At 40.2% G+C, this 20,309-nt stretch overlaps 1 protein-coding gene across 14 annotated transcripts in view; it reads right to left on the bottom strand.

The window, feature by feature from the left end:
• Positions 1-20,309, bottom strand: part of MYCBP2 (MYC binding protein 2) — a 445,111-nt gene that overhangs the window by 115,029 nt on the left and 309,773 nt on the right. For 12 of the 14 annotated variants that reach the window (XM_050946493.1, XM_050946502.1, XM_050946519.1 and 9 more), the window contains 3 exons: positions 17,157-17,254; positions 10,794-10,910; positions 9,815-9,955 (listed from right to left, as the gene is read on the bottom strand). In XM_050946493.1, the coding sequence (XP_050802450.1) occupies positions 9,815-9,955; positions 10,794-10,910; positions 17,157-17,254 (356 nt within the window). The remainder of the gene's footprint in view (positions 1-9,814; positions 9,956-10,793; positions 10,911-17,156; positions 17,255-20,309) is intronic. The other 2 variants (XM_050946569.1, XM_050946596.1) reach the window with 1 other exon arrangement.

Below are 20,309 nucleotides of genomic sequence, written 5' to 3'. Positions count from 1 at the left end.
GGGGGAGAAGCTCCCTGTACAGGGATCGCTCCTGCTGCTCAGGATTGATGGGTGCAGGAAGCCGGGGGAGGGGGTGAGGGGAGGGAAGGGGAGAGTTTGCAGAACTTCCTTCAGTGGGGGAGAAAATCTGGGGGTGGGTCTGACCCAGCCCCAGATGCTGTGCAAGAGAAAAGGAAGTCCTGTCCCTTTTGGTTTTTAGATAGCTAAAAAAGCTCCTTGTGCAGCCATACTGGCCTCCTGTGGCTCTTCTTATCTTTCCATAGCTTGATGTTGAGCTTCTAGTATTACATCTTTATGGGAATGCCAGCCGCCTTTGACTCCTTTTCTTCGTAACTGGTTTTTCCATGGGACCTTGCCTACTATTTCTGAGTTGGTTGAAATCTGCCTTTATGAAATCTAGTGCCCTTATTCTGGTGTTCTCATATCCTCCTTTCCATAAGATCTTGAATTCTATCAGATCACAATCAATTCCTCCCAAGTTCCCAACCACCTTCATATCTGCAACTAATTCACCTCTGTTGGTCAAGACCAGATCCAAAACGGATGACAATCTAGTTGTTTCCTCAACTTTCTGAATCAAAGTTGTCTCCTACACATGCTAAGATACTATGTTTTGCTGTAATAGTATTCCAACAGATATCAGAGAAGCTAAAATCCCCCATTAGTACTAGCTTATGTGTGTTAGCTAATCCTGTTACTTGCTTGTAGAATGCCTCATTCACTTCCTATTCCCACTATAGCATCACTACTGTTCTTTCCCTTTTATTCCTCACCTGGAGACTCTCAGCAGGTCTGTCGCTCCCTCAGAGCGAGCGTATACATTCTTGAAGTACAGCGCATTGCCACCTCCTTTTCCCTCATACCTGTTCTTTTGGAACAAACTATATCCCTCAATGCTGGTACTCCAGTCATGGGAGTTGTCCCAGCAAGTGTCTGAAATGCCAATTAATTCATAATTTTCTTCATATACCATGACTTCCAATTCATCCTGCTTGTTCCCCATACTCCTTGCATTTGTATATAAGAACATAAGAACGGCCATACTGAGTCAGACCAAAGGACCATCTAAGCCCAGTATCCTGTCTTCCAACAGTGGTCAGTGCCAGATGCCTCAGAAGGAATGAACAGAACAGGTAATCATCAACTGATCCATCCCCTGTCACCCAATCCCAGTTTCTGGCAAACAAAGGCTAGGGACACCATCCCTGCCCATCAAAGCTAATAGCCACTGATGGACCTATCATTCATGAACTAATCTAGTTCTTTTTTGAACCCTGTTATAGTCTTGGCCTTGACAACATCCTCTGGCAAAGAGTTCCACAGATTGACTGTGCGTTGTGTGAAAAAAAAATACTTTTTGTTTGTTTTAAATCTGCTGCCTATTAATTTCATTGGGTGACCCCTAGTTCTTCTGTTACAAGAAGGAGTAAATAATATTTCCTTATTTACTTTCTCCTCACCAGTAATGATTTTATAGACTTCAGTCATATCCCTCTTAGTTGTCTCTTTTCCAAGCTGAAAAGTCCCAGTCTTATTAATCTCTCCCCATACAGAAGCCATTCCATACCCCTAATAATTTTTGTTGCCTTTTTCTGAACCTTTTCCAATTTCAAAATATATTTTCAGAGAAGGGGTGACCACATCTGCATGCAGTATACAAGATGTGATTGTACCATGGATTTACATAGAGGCCATAAGATATTTTCTGTCTTATTATCTATCCCTTTCTTAATGATTCCCAACATTGTTAGCTTTTTTGACTGCTGCTGCACATTGAGAGGATGTTTTCAGAGAGTTATCCACAATGACTCCAAGATCATCATATTGAGTAGTAACAGCTAATTTAGACCCCATGATTTTAGATGTATAGTTGGAATTGTTTTCCAATGCTCATTACTTTGCATTTATCAACATTGAATTTCATCTGCCATTTTGATAGGTTTCAGAGTGGCAGCCGTGTTAGTCTGCAACAGCAAAAACAACAAGGAGTCCTTGTGATGTCTTAGAGACTAACATTTATTTGGGCACAAGCTTTGGTGGGCTAGAGTCTACGTCATCAGATGAATGAAGTGAAAAATAAAGATGAAGTGGGCTCTAGCCCACGAAAGCTTATGCCCAAATAAATTTGTTAGTCTCTAGACTCCTTGTTGTATCTGCCATTTTGTTGCCCAGTCACCCAGTTTTGAGAGATCCTTTTGTAGCTATTTGCAGACTGCCTGGGATGTAACTATCTTGAGTAGTTTTGTATCATCTGCGCATTTTGCCACCTCACTGTTTACCCATTTTTCCAGATGAATATGTTGAACAGTACTGGTCCCAGTATTGACCCCTCAAGAATACCACTATTTATCTCTCTCCCCTTAGCCTGGGCTATAGCCAAGGAGCACACATCTAACTTGCAAAGAAGGGGCAGTGCAAAGCTGTCTTTAGACTTTCTCAGGCAAACTGTATGCTTGTCCAGCCCTCCGGTATAAACAACAGCAGCTTGAAGGTTATAATAGAACAGTGATTATTGCTTTTCTTGGTCAAATGATGGCACTATATAAAGTATTAAGAGTGCTGAACAGAAGCCAGTGTGCTAAGACAACTCTCTGCACTCAGGGGAATCACAACCTCCTATTGCAGTGAAGGAAGTGAACAGAAGCAGGATACAAATGATACTAGCAGAGCTAAGAGACCTACCAGAAGTGGAGAGGCAATGCCCTTGAGACGGTTAGCCATGTCTTTCTGATTGTATTAACGGGCCAATAGGGTTATATGGACCAGGGTCAAGTTGTGCTGTATAGTAGATTTTGACTAGGGCTGGGCAAATGTAAACTTCCCTGGCTGCTTTCTTTTGTTCTGACTGAACCCAAACTTTTCAAGTTTGAGTTTGCAGACATCATATCTCAACACAAACATCATGTGGTGATGGCCAAATGCAATGCCTGGGCATCTTATTTCTAAAACTTGAGGCTTTGGTTACAGATATCTTAATTTTGTTAGTGCTTCTGTGTTTTTTTTCAGAACAGTATTGATCTATCTGGAGTTCTGTAATATATGAACAATAAGCATGAATATGAGCAAAACATTGCAAACAGTGATACTTTAGCACTAAAGGTCACTGAACTGTAGTTATACATGTGCTCTTTGAATTGTGTGGGCACTAGAGGTAACATAATTAATCCAATTTAAGTTAGAATACTGTGGACCCCTTTGGTAACCTTAATTTATGTACCAAACAGGAGTATAACCTTTCTGAAATCATGAAATGTTTTGATAATTTATTCCTAACCTTTTATTATTGATGCCTTTTTCTTCAAAGTTCTGTATGGAAACAAAACTTGGGAATCAAAATAACCAAGTGATTCTGTTTTTTGGAAGACTTTAATTTCCATTTTGTACTCATGTGGGGTTTTTTGAGTGCCAAACTTTCAAAAGAGCTTCTGACCCAGGAGCTCCAAGTTAGGCTCCTAAAAGTATTAATGGCAATTTTTTTCAAACAAAAGTCAGCATTTGGTGGTTCTCATTAGTCTCATTTCTTAGTGCAGAGCACTCTTCAAAAATCTGGCCTCTAAGGAAGTGTCTAAATTTTGCTTGTCTGAACTATTATACTTCGTTAATATTCACATGCATGATATTTGGGGCGGGGGGAATATAGGGGACTGAGAGGAGTAGTCAAGCAGTCTTTAAACAGTGATTATGAAAACAAAATATTCATTACAATTAAAAACTCCAAAAATATCTGCTTGTTTCATTGTGAAATATATAGCTGTGCTGATTTATGTCATGTGATTTTACTTTAATGTACCGTATATAATGCATTTTAAGAAGTGGAAAACCTGCTTTGACGCACCTGTTTTGAGTCTCAATTCTGAGCCTACCTGCAGATCACCAGATGTTCTGGTATTTCATTGCTTGCGTGTCTCTACGTGTATTTTATTGTGTTTACTAAAGAAAATGCTTTCAGTAAAGTTACTGAAGACATTTATTTCCCTGCTGAGTGACAAACCAGTTTAGAGATTCTCACAAGATGTTCATGATACTCTATTTTGCAACTGCCAGTAAAGGAAGAAGTTCATATAAATAAGTGGCTTAATGTGTCAGTGCTGTATGCACTATAATGAGGACAATTTACTGAGGTTTTGTAGCTTGCTAAAATTTGTGTCTTCTGTACCTGATATAAAAGAAGCCGATAAAATAAGTAAAATAAAACTGTTATGGAAGCTTACATGCTCAAAGTATGATATGAATTCACTTCCCAAAGAATTTATTCTAACAAAAGGAAAAAAAGTGAAGAAATTTCTGAATGAAAATGGATAATAAAAATAGTGTTCATTAAGGAGAATCTTTGGAGTATTAGAAAAACTTGTATGCCTAACTGGGTCTTTCCAACATAACTGGAGTTTACTAAGGTGCTGAGGATCACTCTTTAAGATATATGAAATTGGAGTGTGTTGGTTTTTTTTAAAGAGGAGATAAATTATCCAATCACATTTAAAATTCAAAAAAATTGTTGTAAAACACAGGACAAGTGTATTAAACAGAGAAATGTACAAAAGGTGATGGGGTTTTGTTTTGTTTTTTAAAACACAAGCAGAGAGGTCCAGATTTGTATTCATTATTTCCCATTAGCATGCTGGCTCACTATACACCACCACAAGATACTGAACTATTTTTGTTCATTTTCTCCTATCCCTCTGCCCTTTTGTAATGAATACAACAGAAGAGTGGGCACTGTTGCTCTACATTACTACTGCACCTTCCCATTCAGAGTTCTTCATTAGGAGTCTATAAATACAGAGTGGGTTAAGAGATCCTGGAGGAAGCCACCTGTCTAACTTAAGACTGGTGCTACAGAAAATACTGTTTAATTGCAGTAGTATTGTTATTGTAAATCAGATGCTTGAGTTTTGTTTACAAATTGATTGAGGAGTCCTGGACATTGAATGAACATTCCACTGTCATGTATGCATCAGATGTGTTTGTCGTGTCTAGCCCTAGGCAATAAGGCCCAATGCCTTTTGCTGTTCCTTGTTTTTTTTTTCCTTAGCATCGATCACTTGTTCAACTAGTCTAAAATTGTTCTGTCGGTAACTTCAGTTCCCGTTGCTACTAATAATTAATAGAGGGATTTATTTTGTGGATGTTGCATAGTTGGTATCTGACAAATGTACTTGAAGTGTCTGTTGCCAATTTATTTTGTTGTTATTTCTGCATTACCATGCTGTTTCAGTCAGCATGCTGACAAGAGAAATAACTTGAGCTTTATTGTGATGAGGAAAAAAATAAAAAAAATGAACATCCTAATGTAGCAGAAGCACAAAAGAAAACAGGACACTATCACTCTAGGTGGTGATGAGACTGAAACTACAGTGGTATTTCCAGAAATGGAGTTTCTCCCTGTTTTCAAAAACTACTCCATCAAACATTGGGGATTTTATTAAGCAGCGTCGAAGTTATTCTTAAACTCTACTGTACTACAGTGTTACCCTCTGCAGAATCCCATCGCTGGTGCAGGCTGGTCATTTCTTTATCAGAAAACACTGTTGCGCCGCAGATTTAAGACTTACCACCTAGATCTGGTCATCAGTGATTTTGGCTGTAGAGGTCACTTAGCCAAACCAAAGATTCTCAGCTGAGTTTAATCACCTCTGTCTCTAAACAGTGGAGTAGGGGAGGATCAAATCATGTCTAGGACTCTTTAAGTAGAACCAGCACTACCAGGTACAAGAGCCTGTCTCCATCCTCTCTTCCCTTTCACTGGGATTTGGCATCCTACCCCCTGCTTAGCTACTGCAGTTCAGTTAAGGGTGACCCTCTCCACCATGGCAGGCCAAATACAGCCCTATCATCCTCCCTTCTCACACTCTCTCTCTCTCTCTCTCTCTCTCTCACACACACACACACACACACACACCAGGACAACAACCTTTCATCACCCCTGCACCCAACATCAAAAGGACTCACATTCCAATACTAGCCAAAAGTCATAATTTGGGCAAAGCAGCTCTTTCATGCTGCACACCTAGGCAGAGTAAGTGTGTCTGTGCAAACTAGGTCAGTTCTTGAAGTTTTTTCCACCATCTCATCTCTTACTGTCAGGGGAGAGCTCATCCAGACCCTACTACATCCTCTCCCTAGCTGAGAATTTGTCATCCTGGCAAATCACACTCCATATTATATCAAGTCCATCTCCATTCCAACAATTGTGGGCAACAGGAAATCATGTGGAAGAGACTTTGAGGGAACAGATAATTTAAATGAAAATTTGAAAGAATAGGCTACGTTGGAAAAGGACAAAAATGAAGGACAGAATGATGAAAGGTGTGGGGAAGGAACGGGATCCAAACTTAGGGAATAGGCAAAAGGAACAGAAGGCAAAGAAACTAAAAGCAGAAAGTCTTAGACATCATGAAAACTGGAAGGAGAGTGAAGAGAAAAAGTGTAGTAAAAGGTGTAAAAAAGGACAAAGGTATCCGAATGCTTAGTAATAGGCCCATGTGACAAAGCTTTCAATCTAAATAGACAAAGTAATCTAAGAGGAATGGGGGAGGGAGGGGAACAAATTGGTGAAGTGAATATAATCCAAGTCTTTGGACACCTAGTCCAGTGCCCTATCCATTACAATGCTGCCTCCAAAGACCAGTCCAAGCCCTTAGGAATAGTGTAGGAAATACAACAGAAGGACTGAGACTGGAAATAAGCAGTAACAGGAAAGATTAATATTATTTTTCTCTAGCCTATCCTATTTCTCTGTTACCCAGTTTTTCCCTTTGAAAATAATTATCCTGGGGAGAGTGGCAGGCTCAGGAGTGGGACATAGCCTTTCCTACCCTTTGTTTCCGATCTTTTAACCAGTTACTGATCCATGAGAAGACTTCCCTCTTATCTCATGATGGCTTACTTTCCAAAAATCTGGGGAAAGAACGGAGACCTCCCTACCTGTGACTTTCTTTTGACAACTTAGACAAGTGTCACAAACACCCCCCTCCTGTGGATCTGCTGATCAAACCCACCATCCCACCCCATCTCCCTTCGGGTGCCACTATACACTTTATTTTTTGGGAACTTATCAGGCATGCGAATCCTAAAGATGGTGTCTACAAGATTAAAATCGACTGCATAGGAAAGTGGTGGCATGGTATTAACACTTCATCATGGGAGGAGGAGGACTTGTGTGATGGAAACATCTCTTCCATTGGCAGCAGTTGTTCCTCCTATTCTACTACTTGTGTTAGGGAGACATGATACCAGTGACTGTGGTGCCAGTGGTGGTTATGGCCCCGACAGATATACCAAAAATGGCCTCTTCCGGTCCCCATAAGAGGCTCAAATTCCAGTAGCCTCATAGTGCTGCCAGGTAAGGGAAGGGACCCCGGGGTATTCATGTTCTGAATGCCTGGGGCATCTTCTGGATTCTAATGAGTCCTCCTTGGGGTACACTTCAAGAGGCATAGGGTGGTAAGGTAGTGTGTTAAAGCTTTGCAACAAAATTTCTGAGTCCAAAGGCAAGACCCCTAGGTATTGGCCCCAGCACCAGTAACAGAGGCCAAGAAGGTGATAGACAAACTGAAGGATGGATTGGTACTGGAAGGTTGGCTCCTTCTGTCAGGTATAAGGGGTTGATGACTGAAAGCGTAGCAGTACTGGAGGGAAGAGTCTCTTCGTGGCCCTTCAGGGAAGACTCTGGGTCTTCGGAGATGAACTGATTCTCATGAGACAGGAGTCTCATGAGGGTGTTAGAGGGTTATGGTAGTGAATAGTCAGGACTGGGAGTGGTACTGGACTCTAGGTGGGGACAGTAACCAAGCTGGCATCGAAGATGTCACCAAAGCGGCCATTAAAGCTATATCTCTGTGCTCTGAATGCATACAACCCAAAGAGAATAGTACTGGAGAGGGAGCAGAGGTTCAGTAAGAGCTCCAAGGGAATGTCAATATGAGTGCTTTAGGCTTTTTGAAGCCTTTCATTTTAGCACAGTCTCAATGCCTGGAAGATGCCATAGACAATACTGGGGATGGTACCCCATGGTGTTCTTACTGGTAGACTTACTGGGGTGGATCATCATCTTAGGTGGTATTGATGCCTTGGCATTGGAGTTTGTTGAAATCTTAATGGTATCTATTACTCGACATGACATCTCCCTGCAGTCAATTCTAAGGGGTGACTTATACCTTCTTCTGGACTTGCTTTCAGGAGAATGAGGCACTCTTTTCTTATAGTGCGGTGTCTGAGGAAGCCTTGGTCACATGTACAGCCTGAGAGGATGAGGCCAAAGTAGGGGGGAACTGGGACCCTGTGGCCCTTAGGGAACATTCCAACATCACTCTTCTTTTTTTGAGAAATCTGCTTTTAAACCTCATGCCAACCTTGCACATGGATGGGATGTTTAAATGTCTGAGACACCAGTGACAGCTGGAGTGTCTGTTTCTCCAGGGGAAACATCTAAAGCAAGTCTGGAAAGGTTTGAATCCTCGGGCCTTTGGCATATCCCCAAAGTTAGGCCACTGAGCAAAATGACTGAGGAATCTGTCCTAGCTGGACATTAGGGGGAGAAGTGGTAACATACCCCGCCCCCCAAGCCAAAACTATATTAACAAAGTAAAAACTAAATACTAAAGTAAAATAAAGGCAAGAGAAGAAGCTTCTAGGAAGCAGTGGACACCACAGTTGCTTCGTCTCAAGCTGCAGGCATCTGAGATAGTACAGAAGTGGCAGCAGGGCCTCTCCTCCCTATAAACTCTTGCTCTGGAGCTCAAGGTTGTATGCACAGGAACAGATACTGCTAATTTAAATCTCCAACTGAGAGCACCCAGGCGAGTGTACATTCTACAGTGGCACCCACAGGGACATATACTCAAAGAAGACAGTGTGTTTCCAGATACTTCCATTGATGTGATTTCTATTCGGAAACATCTCAAAATAAAGGTGGTGTTCTGTCATCCTATGATTTTATTGGCAAGAAGGAAAAATCTAAAGGTTTTGGTTTCATGATGTAACTGATGTATACATTTAGATACTATGAAGCAAGAGAAGGCATTATCTACTTTCAAGTTCTAGTGCTTGGGACTTCCTTCTTAAAGCTACACATCCACATTTTGCTTATTACTATTATAAATTCATTAGCATTAATTTTTTCCTCAAACTCTGGGAAAAATCTTTTGATGGCAAGAAATTGCTGGCTACTGTGAAGACAACTGTGAAATCCACAGAGACTGATCAATGAACAATTAGTAGAACCTAAAGAGCATTCCAACAGTGCAAAATTTTTACTTCCAGTAACACCACTATTTCACCTGAGATGGCTTATCAGTTGTATGTATTGCCATAAAATGGGTGTAATAATATTCTGAAAAAGATTAAAAGGACCCAAACATGAAATGAGAAACTCCTCTCTCCATCTATAACACAAATACATATTAAGCTAATGTGTGCAAATCAGAGCCTCAATGGGCAGTGTTATGAATCATTAAGTTTAAGACTTGTATAAAAAACAATTGGTGCAGACCACATACTCTCCAATATGATTGCTCTTCTGTGCACAATTATAGACATGGTCCCTGCTTTGTTGTTTTTTTCTTTTTTTGGTGGAGGGAGGGAGGAGGGAGAATGGGGGGGGAGGGGGCTGAGAATGTTAAGCATAAAGGGCCTTAACCTTTCTACACTCCACCCTCATTACACAATAGCCCTGAAGAATTCAAACAAATATAAGGCAATATGTAGTACAGTGTGGTTTACCTCAGGACTGAACAGTTGCAGCCTTAATTAAAGAAAACTTTGTAATGAGGACAGAGTGTACTGCTAGTATTCTTCAAAGGCACCTTTTACTTACATCAACAGGGACCAGAAGGCTCTTGCCAAGATGCTGGTTAAAAGAGAGGCACCAGGCTTCAGTGTAACCATTCATGTTAGGAACATACTTCTTTATTGTTTCATCATTCAGTCTCAGCCATACACCATCATCATTGTGGATCTATGGGAAACAAGCAACAAAAACGAGCCATGCCTTCCTGCAACTAATACATAGCTAGCAAGGACTAAAAGATTTCAGACCAGGCAGACAATGGTAACATTAGAGATAAGCTCTTTGCTATTATGGTAGGAGACATGGAAAGATAGGGAAGCGTGTTGGGGAATTTAAAGCAGCAAAGAATGCCAAAGCAGTATGAAGAATATGTTTTAAAAAGCTAAGCTGTGAAAGTCACTTGTACTAGGCAGTGAAAGTAAAAAGAAATACTAGAAAAATTCATTAAGAATTAACATCAGGTCTTGCCTCATAAAAATTCTCTCTCGCCACCTTTCACTTTTATGTTTCATTAGCACCACCTTGGCTTTTATAACTTCAGTTAAACATGAAGTTACATTAGAAGGACGGTACATGCACAATTACTCACAATGTGATAATCTTTCAGAAATGTAAATGAAAGATTCATGAAAATACTTTCTACAACTTCAAAATTTTAATGTAGTGCTTAATATATAGATTAAATGTTAGAACAGCCAATCTCTAGAGATACCATAGCAAATGTTTAACATGAGCTTTTACTATTACTACTCCACTTCTTCAGACTGCAGTCTCAAAGATTGTTGTAGGAGTCTTAAAAAAAGTAAATAAATAAAAATAAGTAAAATGACATCTTGAAAAACTGGACTGATGTAGAATACAAATATGTAAATATTTGATGCACATTTGTTTAAATTACAGATAAGTCAAAGTCTATACATGAAAATTAGATAATTTATTTACATAGATTATTTACATCTTCACCCCCTTTTTTTTTTCCCCCAAACAGCAGTTTCTTATGAATTACCTCGTCAATAAAAGTGATGGCTCCATTGACTTTCACTATGCCTATTTGCTCACTCTGAAGGGAAGGGTGGCTACGGATACGAAGCCCTGCACTGTCCTTGGCCACAAATTTGCGAACCTAAGAAAGGCAAAGGCAGACAGTAAGGCAGAAAAAAATTGGAAGAGAATTCTCAAGGGTATACAGAAATAGGTTCAACAGATTCTGAAATGTTACAGTGATGAGATGGCAGTCTCAAGAGTTTGTTGCTAGTTTCCCATGGCTGCTGTATAATTTTTCTGGTTTTATTTATAACGGATAAAAAAAATCTTATAGCAAAACTATGCTCAACTAAAAATATCTACTTTATGAACATAAGAACATCAGAAATTTCTATGAAATATCTTCACTTTTATTTTTTTAACGTTTCAATGTTAGTTGCTTTTTTTTTAAACAGGTCCATAAACAGCAATAACTGTACAGCACAAGATCACCATAGTTTCTATTTGGTGGAGCATCTCAACATTACAGCTTTGGTGAAATATTGTTTCTAACTGATATCTGTCAAAATCTGGCTAGATAATGTTTCAAACATCAATCTGAAGCCAGTAGCTACCCCTCGTTGTATCTGTGCAGTAACCATCCAGTTGCTTAGCCCTTCCTCATAGCAAGTTTACATCAGGCCTTCCTTATTGCTGCTTTGATTTGCAATAGTACCTATTGCACCCAAATCTTCATACTGCCATTCTTCTCCCACCCTACCCCACTATCAGATTTCTGCCCTATGCTGGGTGAATTTAAACTCTTGAACCTTAGTGGTTTAAGATATACATACATAGTCTAAGGAGTATGTGTTCTTCCTCACTCTTGCAATCTATATTTTAAAACTAAGTTTTCCAGCATCAACAAACTTTTCATGTAAAAACTGACAATACTGTTAACACAAAATCTTTACTGGACCTTTGAATCATGTTGATAAGAAAAAAAGTATTCAAGCTATTGAAGCCTTCTGAAGTGCATTAATCCTCTTTGTAAAAAAAACTATATTAAGTTCCTAAAAGAATTTGTAACGCTTTTTACAAACATTTTCATTTGAAAAAATCCTTATAGAAAATAGTAATAAATTAAATTAAAGCAAAATATGATCTTTACATCTTTTCTGTACATCTATTTACTTCAAGATACTATATTTAGCATTTTGTTCATATTAGCAATCCTCTCCCTCAAGAGATCTAAAAAAAGATCTCTCTTCCAGCAGGCAGCACAAAGGCCATGTCTACACTAGTAGCTAAATCGGCACTGCTGCGCAGCGGTGTCAATTTGGCGAGTCTGGTGAAGACATGCTAAGTCAATGGGAGAGCGCTCTCCTGTTGATGTCTGTACTCCACCTCCCCAAGGGACCGAACCTATGTCGACAGGAGACACTTGGTGTAGACACTGCTGTAAGTTGACCTAAGTTGTATTTATCTTATCACCACTGATCTTCATAAAATGCACAGTGTTAATTCACTACTGACAGCATCCCCAACTTGTTGCCAAAGCTATGGGAGCTAGGATTGCTGTATTAGCACCCAAAAAGTGAAGAAGTGCAACAATTCAAATGGTGGAAGGGTAATACCTTGGAATTACAGATTTTAGTTCCAGGTAGACACAATCTATGATGGATTTAACACTATGGCTCAGAGATATGCAGATGACTGAGGAGAGGTTGTTTTCCCTGCAGCAGCCAATTTCAGGGTTTCTAACTGTAGTTGGAAGTAGATGAGGTTTAGAACTGTTGACAGACTAAAGGAACTACAATATACTACAGATTAGAAGGCTCCACTGATTCAGCAATGACCTCCTCTTTGCCCATGATGCCAGCCACAATGCTCTGTTAGTCTCCTTTTTCCCCACTCTGCCCCCTATGTACTTGTCATAAACAGATAGTTAAGAGTTAATGCCTCTTTTACCTGTAAAGAGTTAAGAAGTTCACCTAGCCTAGCTGACACATGACCACAGGAACCAATGGGGAAACAAGATGTTTCAAAAGGAAGGAGGGAAGTTTTCCTTTGTTGAGAGTTTCAGTTTCAGCCGGAGTGAAAGAAATCAAGGAACCCGCCTCTTATCAGAGTAGTAAGTTTTAGAAAAGGATAAATAGGTTTATGTTTATTTTTTTTGTACTTGTCTTGGTGCAAATTAAGGGAATTATCAAATTGGGTATTCTTGTGTGTAGTAGATTTTTGCCCAGGGGAACATCCTCTGTGTTTGGAATCTGTTGTCTGTGAGAGTAGCTGGTATGCTAAACTCTGGATCTTAAAACAAGGAGAAATTAACCATCCCCCCCCCCCCCTTTCTCCCACCAACTCCTGGTGGATCCAGATCCAACCCACTTGGATATAAAAACAAGGAAAAATCAATCAGGTATTAAGAAAACCCTATGGGAGAGTTTAGCATACCAGCTACTCTCACAGACAGATTCCAAACAGAGGATGTTCCCCTGGGCAAAAATCTACTACACACAAGAATACCCAATTTAATAATTCCCTTAATTTGCACCAAGACAAGTACAAAAGAAAACAAACAAACCTATTTATCCCTTTCTAAAACTTACTACTCTGATAAGAGGCTGGTTCCTTGATCTTTTTCACTCCGGTTGAAACTGAAACTCTCAACAAAGGAAAACTCCCCTCCTTCCTTTTGAAATGTCTTGTTTCCCCATTGGTTCCTCTGGTCAGGTGTCAGCTAGGCTAGGTGAACTTCTTAACCCTTTACAGGTAAGAGAGGCATTAACCCTTAACTATCTGTTTATAACAGTACTGAATGTCCTCTATATCAATCAGTGGTCAAGCCACAGCTCTTCTCTTAATTTAAAAAAAGTTATTTCTGACCAGTCACTTCTTCCATGGAGCCCACAAGAAGTGAACCAAATAAAATATTCCAATAATCTCTTCTTCCTACCATCCACAAAATCCTCAAATTATTTATTCCTTCGATTTACTGTGGCGTCTATTCTCCCATCTACTTACCTTATACTTCTCCTTCTGGTGCAGTATCAGAGTTGATGGGAGAGCGATCTGCGATTGATTTAGTGGGTCTTCAACAGACCCATTAATTTAGTGGGTCAACCCCTGCAGCATCGATACCTGGGTAACTGTAGACATCCCTTGAGCTTCCAAATGGAGCCCACCATCTGTCTGTTTCCATTATATCATCTCCATTTTGTGTCTAGTACAGTGTCAGGCACATCGTCGATTCATTGAGTTTTGTTCCATACTGATTCCAAGCCATATCCTCAAGTATGACAGTTTTTGCTTGTTTTGTAAAAAGGTGTTAGAAATATTTTTATGTTTTGTCCAAAACAGCTCTAGGTTTTCTAAGCCAAAGAGGCTTATGTGCTCATGAAAAACAGGTCTGGACTGCAAATCAATCCCTATCTACAAGTATGTTCTGATCATCAAGTTTAACTGTTCTCAAACTAATATCTGGACTATTTTTGGAGAACCATGGCCTCCTACTCAAGTATGTGGCAACGAATATCAATATGTTTATATGACCTTTGGAAATAAATGAGTTTGGGGGCAAACAGCAGTTGAGGTGTCCACACCTGTCACAGTGTACCATCGACTGCCAGAGCCCTGCTGTTACTCATTCTAGAAAAGTATTTTCCTGACTTTCTGTTTGGGGCTGATACAAACAGGTCTACCAGAGGTTTCTGCAGCACGGAGGATATCCAGTAGAAGGTCTTATTGTTCAGGCTACAATTCCTCTTAACTTATGGGCTCCCTCTAGGTATGACACAGTTAGCATAAGAAGTTTTTCTGCTGATGAGGAGAATTTCTTTGCTTCCAATATTAGAGACTGACTTCTTATTCCTCTTTTCTGGTATCCTACATGAGTGCACAATCATCAAAATATGTTACTGTACCAGTTTGGCTGCCCTCAGGCGCAATTAGTTACTGATACTGGTCTTCTCATGGTTGCGCCAAACATACTGAAGCAGGATCCACAGGTTGCATCTGTCCTTACGGATTCCCTTGATGGAATGTAGTGGGGAATTTCTTGCCTATTCAATTACTCTGATTACCACCACAACCATAGAAAAAAAGAGGTACTTGTTTTGAGTATCCATACGGTCCAGAACTGGATGAAACGGACACAACCTTCACTAACGAAGATTTAGAATAGAAATCTGGACCTTCCATTTTAAATATTAGAAAAGGAAAAATGAATTCAGAATCATGTTCTTTCACCCATGTTTCAACCTCTTTGGGGTTCAAGTACCTTTAGGATTAGTCATGTTGGCTAAGAAACTGGAAGATTTCATAGCTTTTCTGCAAAATATTTTATTTTAATCTTCTCTGATTCCAGTTCTTTACTGTTAATTAGACCAAGCAAGATTTCCACTGACAATGGAATGTTTTGTCCAAAATAAATTTCCAGGTTTCCTCAGCCCAAAAGGGTGATATGCTCATGAAAAACAAATCTGGACTGTGAATCAATCCCTATACAGAAGGGATGCATCCCTATACAGATTAGTATGCTTTACTACTGTCAGCACCCTGTAATCAGTCCTTTCCTTCTGCAACCTCTTGCAGTCTTTTTTGTAAGTTTTATTCCTTTCTAAAGAAACCCTTGACTCTGTCTAAATGAGAGACAAGTGTCTCTCTTCAGCTGAAATGAAGTAATTAAATTCTCCCAGTGGCAGGGTCATGAAGACTGATAAAAGGGTCTGCATTTGCAACTAAAGATGTTTCATGTACTTGTTGAACGCTTGGCAAACCATTACTTTGGTCAGATTGCCTAATATCTTTAGAACCATGAAAAAGATGGAGGACACAGCAAAACAAAATGCTAAAATGAAGATGTATAAAGGCTTCTCTCTGTGGCACATAAAATGTGAGGAGGAGCACATACGTAAATTTCTGGGGCTGTCTTGGTGGCTTTTAATTCTGCAGAATCTGCCTCTCTGGATCCAAGATGAAGTCCAGAGCAAGTTCTTTTGATATTAGTTTGAGCAACCCTTTGTTAAAAATGATCCATGACAACAGCAAGGGTCATTCCCTACCCCATTGGGTATCTAGAACAGTTGCTTTTTTCCACTCACTCTTCTCTCTCTGAATTGCTTATATCCAGTGCACTTCACAACATGGCAGATGCTGGAATTTCTTTAGCTAGATTGGTAGCCACATTTGTATTTGCAGCCACAAGTATAACATTACACCAGAAATAATGGAATACTTGAGAGTTCATGGATGTGACGGCAGTGGCAGGTCCAGGTGCGTGCCTGGGGCAGCAAGCTGTGGGGTGTGCGCGCACGCGTGCGTGCCCTGCTGGTCCCTGCGAGGGCGGCAGTCAGGGAGCCTTCGGCGGCATGCCTGCGAGAGTTCCACTGGTCCTGCGGATTTGGCGGCAGGTACACCGAATCTGTGGGACCGGCGGACCTCCCGTAGGCAAGCCGCCAAAGGCAGCCTGCCTGCCGTGCTTGGGGAGGCAAAAAAGCTAGAGCTGCCCCTGTGTGATGGGGAGGAAGATAAGGGGGATAGGGGGAAAGAAGGAGAGGAGCATGGTAGGCAGGTGAAATGACAGAGAAGACACTGAAGGAAGAAGGATAGAGAAGTAGCCAACAACCAATTAGCATAGCAGAAAGAACATTTGGGTAAAAGCTGTAGAGCAGTCTGAGGACATCAGTGGATATAGGTTCCTGCTGAAACTGCTTCTGCAGATGCACTGGCTGGCTCACATCTCTGGCCAGTTTCAACCTGAAGTTCTCTTTTTCCCTAGCTCACAAGGCTGAGGGGTGTGTGTGTGTGTGTGTGAGAAGAGGTGTGTGTGTGTGTGGGGGGGGGGGGCGGGGGCTACATTTCCAAATCTTATGTGAGCATGTGTAGAGGGTTGGCCAGTAAGGGAAAGTTAAAAACTGCAGATAGGGTAAGTTTAAAAGTGGGGCTTGGGGAAGAAACAATTTAGAGGAGAAGGAATAGAGAAAATGTGAGAGGAGGTAGAGAACACAATTCAGGGAGAGGGAAACAGACAAATATAAGATTTTATTTCCAGTGACAGAGAAGAGAGAATTACTAAAAAATAAATGTGGAAGTCTCTCTACATTCTTTCGTGTCTCATATAAATCATAGTGCTGAATAAAAAAAATTATCATTCCTTTGGTAAACTGTCTCAGTGCTGTGTAATGACAGGCGTGGAGTCAAACCACATGGAAGCCAATTACTGCATGAGTTTGCAATTTGAGAAAAGAGGTTAACTAGAAACACATTGAAATTCCTCTCCTTTTTTATGTGCAGGCATTCAGTACATAAAGGTGACCTGCAAATAATTTAGTTTAGAATTACCATTTTAACACACCAAAATGTACAAAGAATCCAAGTTATTTGGATTCTTAGTTCTCCAAACCTTGTTTGGTTGAGGTTCTGCTTTTGGTTTGACAAGCTGTGTTCCAGGTGGTATCATCCCTTTTGGAGGGTCTTTTACTTTTACTTCTAATCCAGCATCTGTAAATAAACAAGAGTTAAAAATGAAAAAGTTAAATAAAGAAAAAAAGACCATTTTAAGGACATAGAGTTCCACAAGAGACTAATTGGATTCTTTGCTGCTTTTAAGAGACTAATTATCCATCATTATTGGCATGGTTAGGTACTAATACTATTAAATGTTATGTTGCTCAGTCAACATAAAATTACTACTGAAGGTACAATGCAGCATAGACTGCCTCAGGATATGAATACTTAGTGTGCTCAATTGGCTAAAATAAACCAGATGAAATTTTTTTTTTTATTCCTTGGCTAAGAGGAAGGGGAAAAAAAGGAGGAATGGAGGGGCCAGGGGGTGGGAGGGCGAAGAGAAATGTTTCTCAGAACTAAAGTTAATAGACACAGTATATCTGGCAGTCCCACCCTGCAGACTGGTCTTCCCCATGTAGTTCTGAGATTAATTCAGCAGGGCCCACCTCCTGTCATAACTACCAGACCAGTGAAAGCCTACCAAAATAGGCTATCCTGAAGCTGTACTAATATTAAAAACAAGTGTACTAAGACACTACAAATAAAATTATCTACAAGCAAGGAAAGAGAATTTGCAATCTATCACAGGGTGACTAGTTCCTTTAAGTAGTAATAGTTCCAGGCCCACCTATGATTCCCTCTGTTCTCCTCCCAGATGGGGAAAATCATCAGATACAGGACAGGCATGTCATGTGGCTAAATCAAGGTGGAGATAACAGAGAAGCCTCCAGAGACTGAGAGCCAGAGGGGGAGGAGAGAGGGCAGACAGCTTGGAAAGGAGAATATCTGTCTATCAGCACAGCCCCTGTGGGAAGGCTGTGGGCTGCTGAACCAAGAGGAGATCGGTTAAACAGGGCTGGAACCTGGCTACTGATGGGCTGGGGAAAGCTGGCCTTAAATCACAGTATAGGCCCCAAGAAGGAAGTGGGACACCTGAACCAAGGAGAAGAGACTTTGCCCAAGTCATAACATAGGCTCCCAAAAAGAAGAAGAATTTGGAACTGAAGGGACAAACAGTCTGTATTCTGAAAAAGACAAAATAAATAAGACCCCACAAAGAATATTTGAGTACTTAAGTATTCTGGCCTGTGAACAAGTTATTTCAAGAACCTCAGAAGCTGAGGGTGAGGTGCCTGCAGGACCATACCATGGCACAAGTTGTGCGCGCCATGGGATGGCACCAGGCCAGACAATCTGAATGAGATTCCATCTGCAGATTGGTAATTAAATTGAAGTAAGCTTGAAGGCTATGCTTTTAAGAATCCATTAATATGAGGATCTTCTGAGAGGAATTATCTGGGTTGCAGCCCAACGGAAAGCTCTCACAGACACCTTGTGCAGAGGCCAGTCCCTAGACTACACTGCAGAAACTGGAGCAATTGGTAAATATCAGATTTCTGATGGTTAATCTCTTTATATTAGGTACTTATCTGGCTCACATTATGTCAGTACCCAGCCCGGGCAAGCTAATGATCCAACCAGCAAATTTGGGTGATACATTCTGGTCATGTGCCACCTGAGACATGTTGTGCATACGCTAAGAAAAAGAAGATTGCTCTCAAGAATCTGAATACATCACAATTTAGAATGTATTTATCCTCATCACCCCTAAGAGTTAGAGAAGTATTATCATACCCATTATATAGATGGGCAGCTGAGACACAGATTGACTAAGTAAATTGCCCAAAATCACACAGGAAAATCTACTGATTCCCAGGTACTTACTATCTTCTCCATATATCATTTACATCTTAGTATTGACCTCTCTCATCAACAATCTGCCAAATTCAGTTTTGGATTAATTTAGATGCATTATAAGTCCTTGATTTATGAGAGTGGTTCTAAACCGGGGGTGTGTGTACCCCTGGGGATATGCAGAAGTCTTCTAGGGGGTACATCAACTCAGCTAGATATTTGCCCTTACCTTACAACAGGCTACATAAAAAGCACTGGCAAAGTCAGTGAAAACTAAAATTTCATACAATGAGTTGTTTTATACTGTTCTATATATGCTGAAATAAGAGTACAATATTTATAATATTTATTTTTAATTATGTATTTATTTTATAATGATATGGTAAAAATGAAAAAGTAAGCATTTTTTCAGTAATAGTGTGTTGTAACACTTTTGTATTTTTATGTCTGATTTTGTAAGCCAGCAGTTTTTACGTGAGGTGAAACTTCAGGGTACACAAGATAAATCATACTCCTGAAAGAGATACAGTAGTCTGGAAAGATAGGGACCCCCTGGTTTAGGACATCTGGGCTTTACCAGGACCCGTGTTCTTATTTTAATTAGATTTTAAAACTGCGCCTTGTTGGTTAGCTTGGTACAGTTAGTATTACTGAAAACTGCTGAGATTTATTTATTGCGATAATCTTGGTAGCAGTAGATTAAAGGAAATGGATACAGAAACAAAACATTATTCCTGGATTAGCATGTCCAGACTCAAGTGACCTGAATTCTGAGTTCCCAGAGTAGAATTTCTTACTCTTTGTCTAGAATATGACAGAGTTTTATCTGATATTTCCATGGCATACATTATCTCATCATATACATGCTCTTCTTGGTATACAGTAGCATTCCTAAGTGCACTGAAGACTGAGGACCCCAGGAAACTTCTTGTAAACTGTGTTATTACAGTTGATTTTAGTGGGCTGTTCCTGGACCTTGCTTTAATTAAGGAGAGAATACTTCTGGTCCAGAAGAGCACTATCTGGGTCATCAGCACTTGCATGAAAACTCTGGAGGCAGAGAAGAACACAAACTAAAGTACCTTGCATGATACTACATCATATTTAGATAGGCTTCATCCAGTCTCCTGATATGAACTCCTTTAAGCAAATTTGTTGCCACTATGTCATCCAGTGAGGCCATGCGAAACTTCACGTTTCACATGCTTATTAGGAATTTAAGAATAGAGCATTCTTGTGCTGTGGAACAACTTGGAGGACCAGGAGTCATTCTGATTACCTGCTATTGATTTATCTCCTTGTTCTCACTCCTGTCTCAAAGCAGAGAGAGAGACAGAGAAGGTCGCTAGGA

This window comes from Gopherus flavomarginatus, chromosome 1, assembly GCF_025201925.1.
Source record: "Gopherus flavomarginatus isolate rGopFla2 chromosome 1, rGopFla2.mat.asm, whole genome shotgun sequence".
NCBI lineage: Eukaryota > Metazoa > Chordata > Testudines > Testudinidae > Gopherus > Gopherus flavomarginatus.
Note: the sequence above shows the minus strand (reverse complement) of the source record. Positions and strands in the feature narration are given on the sequence as shown.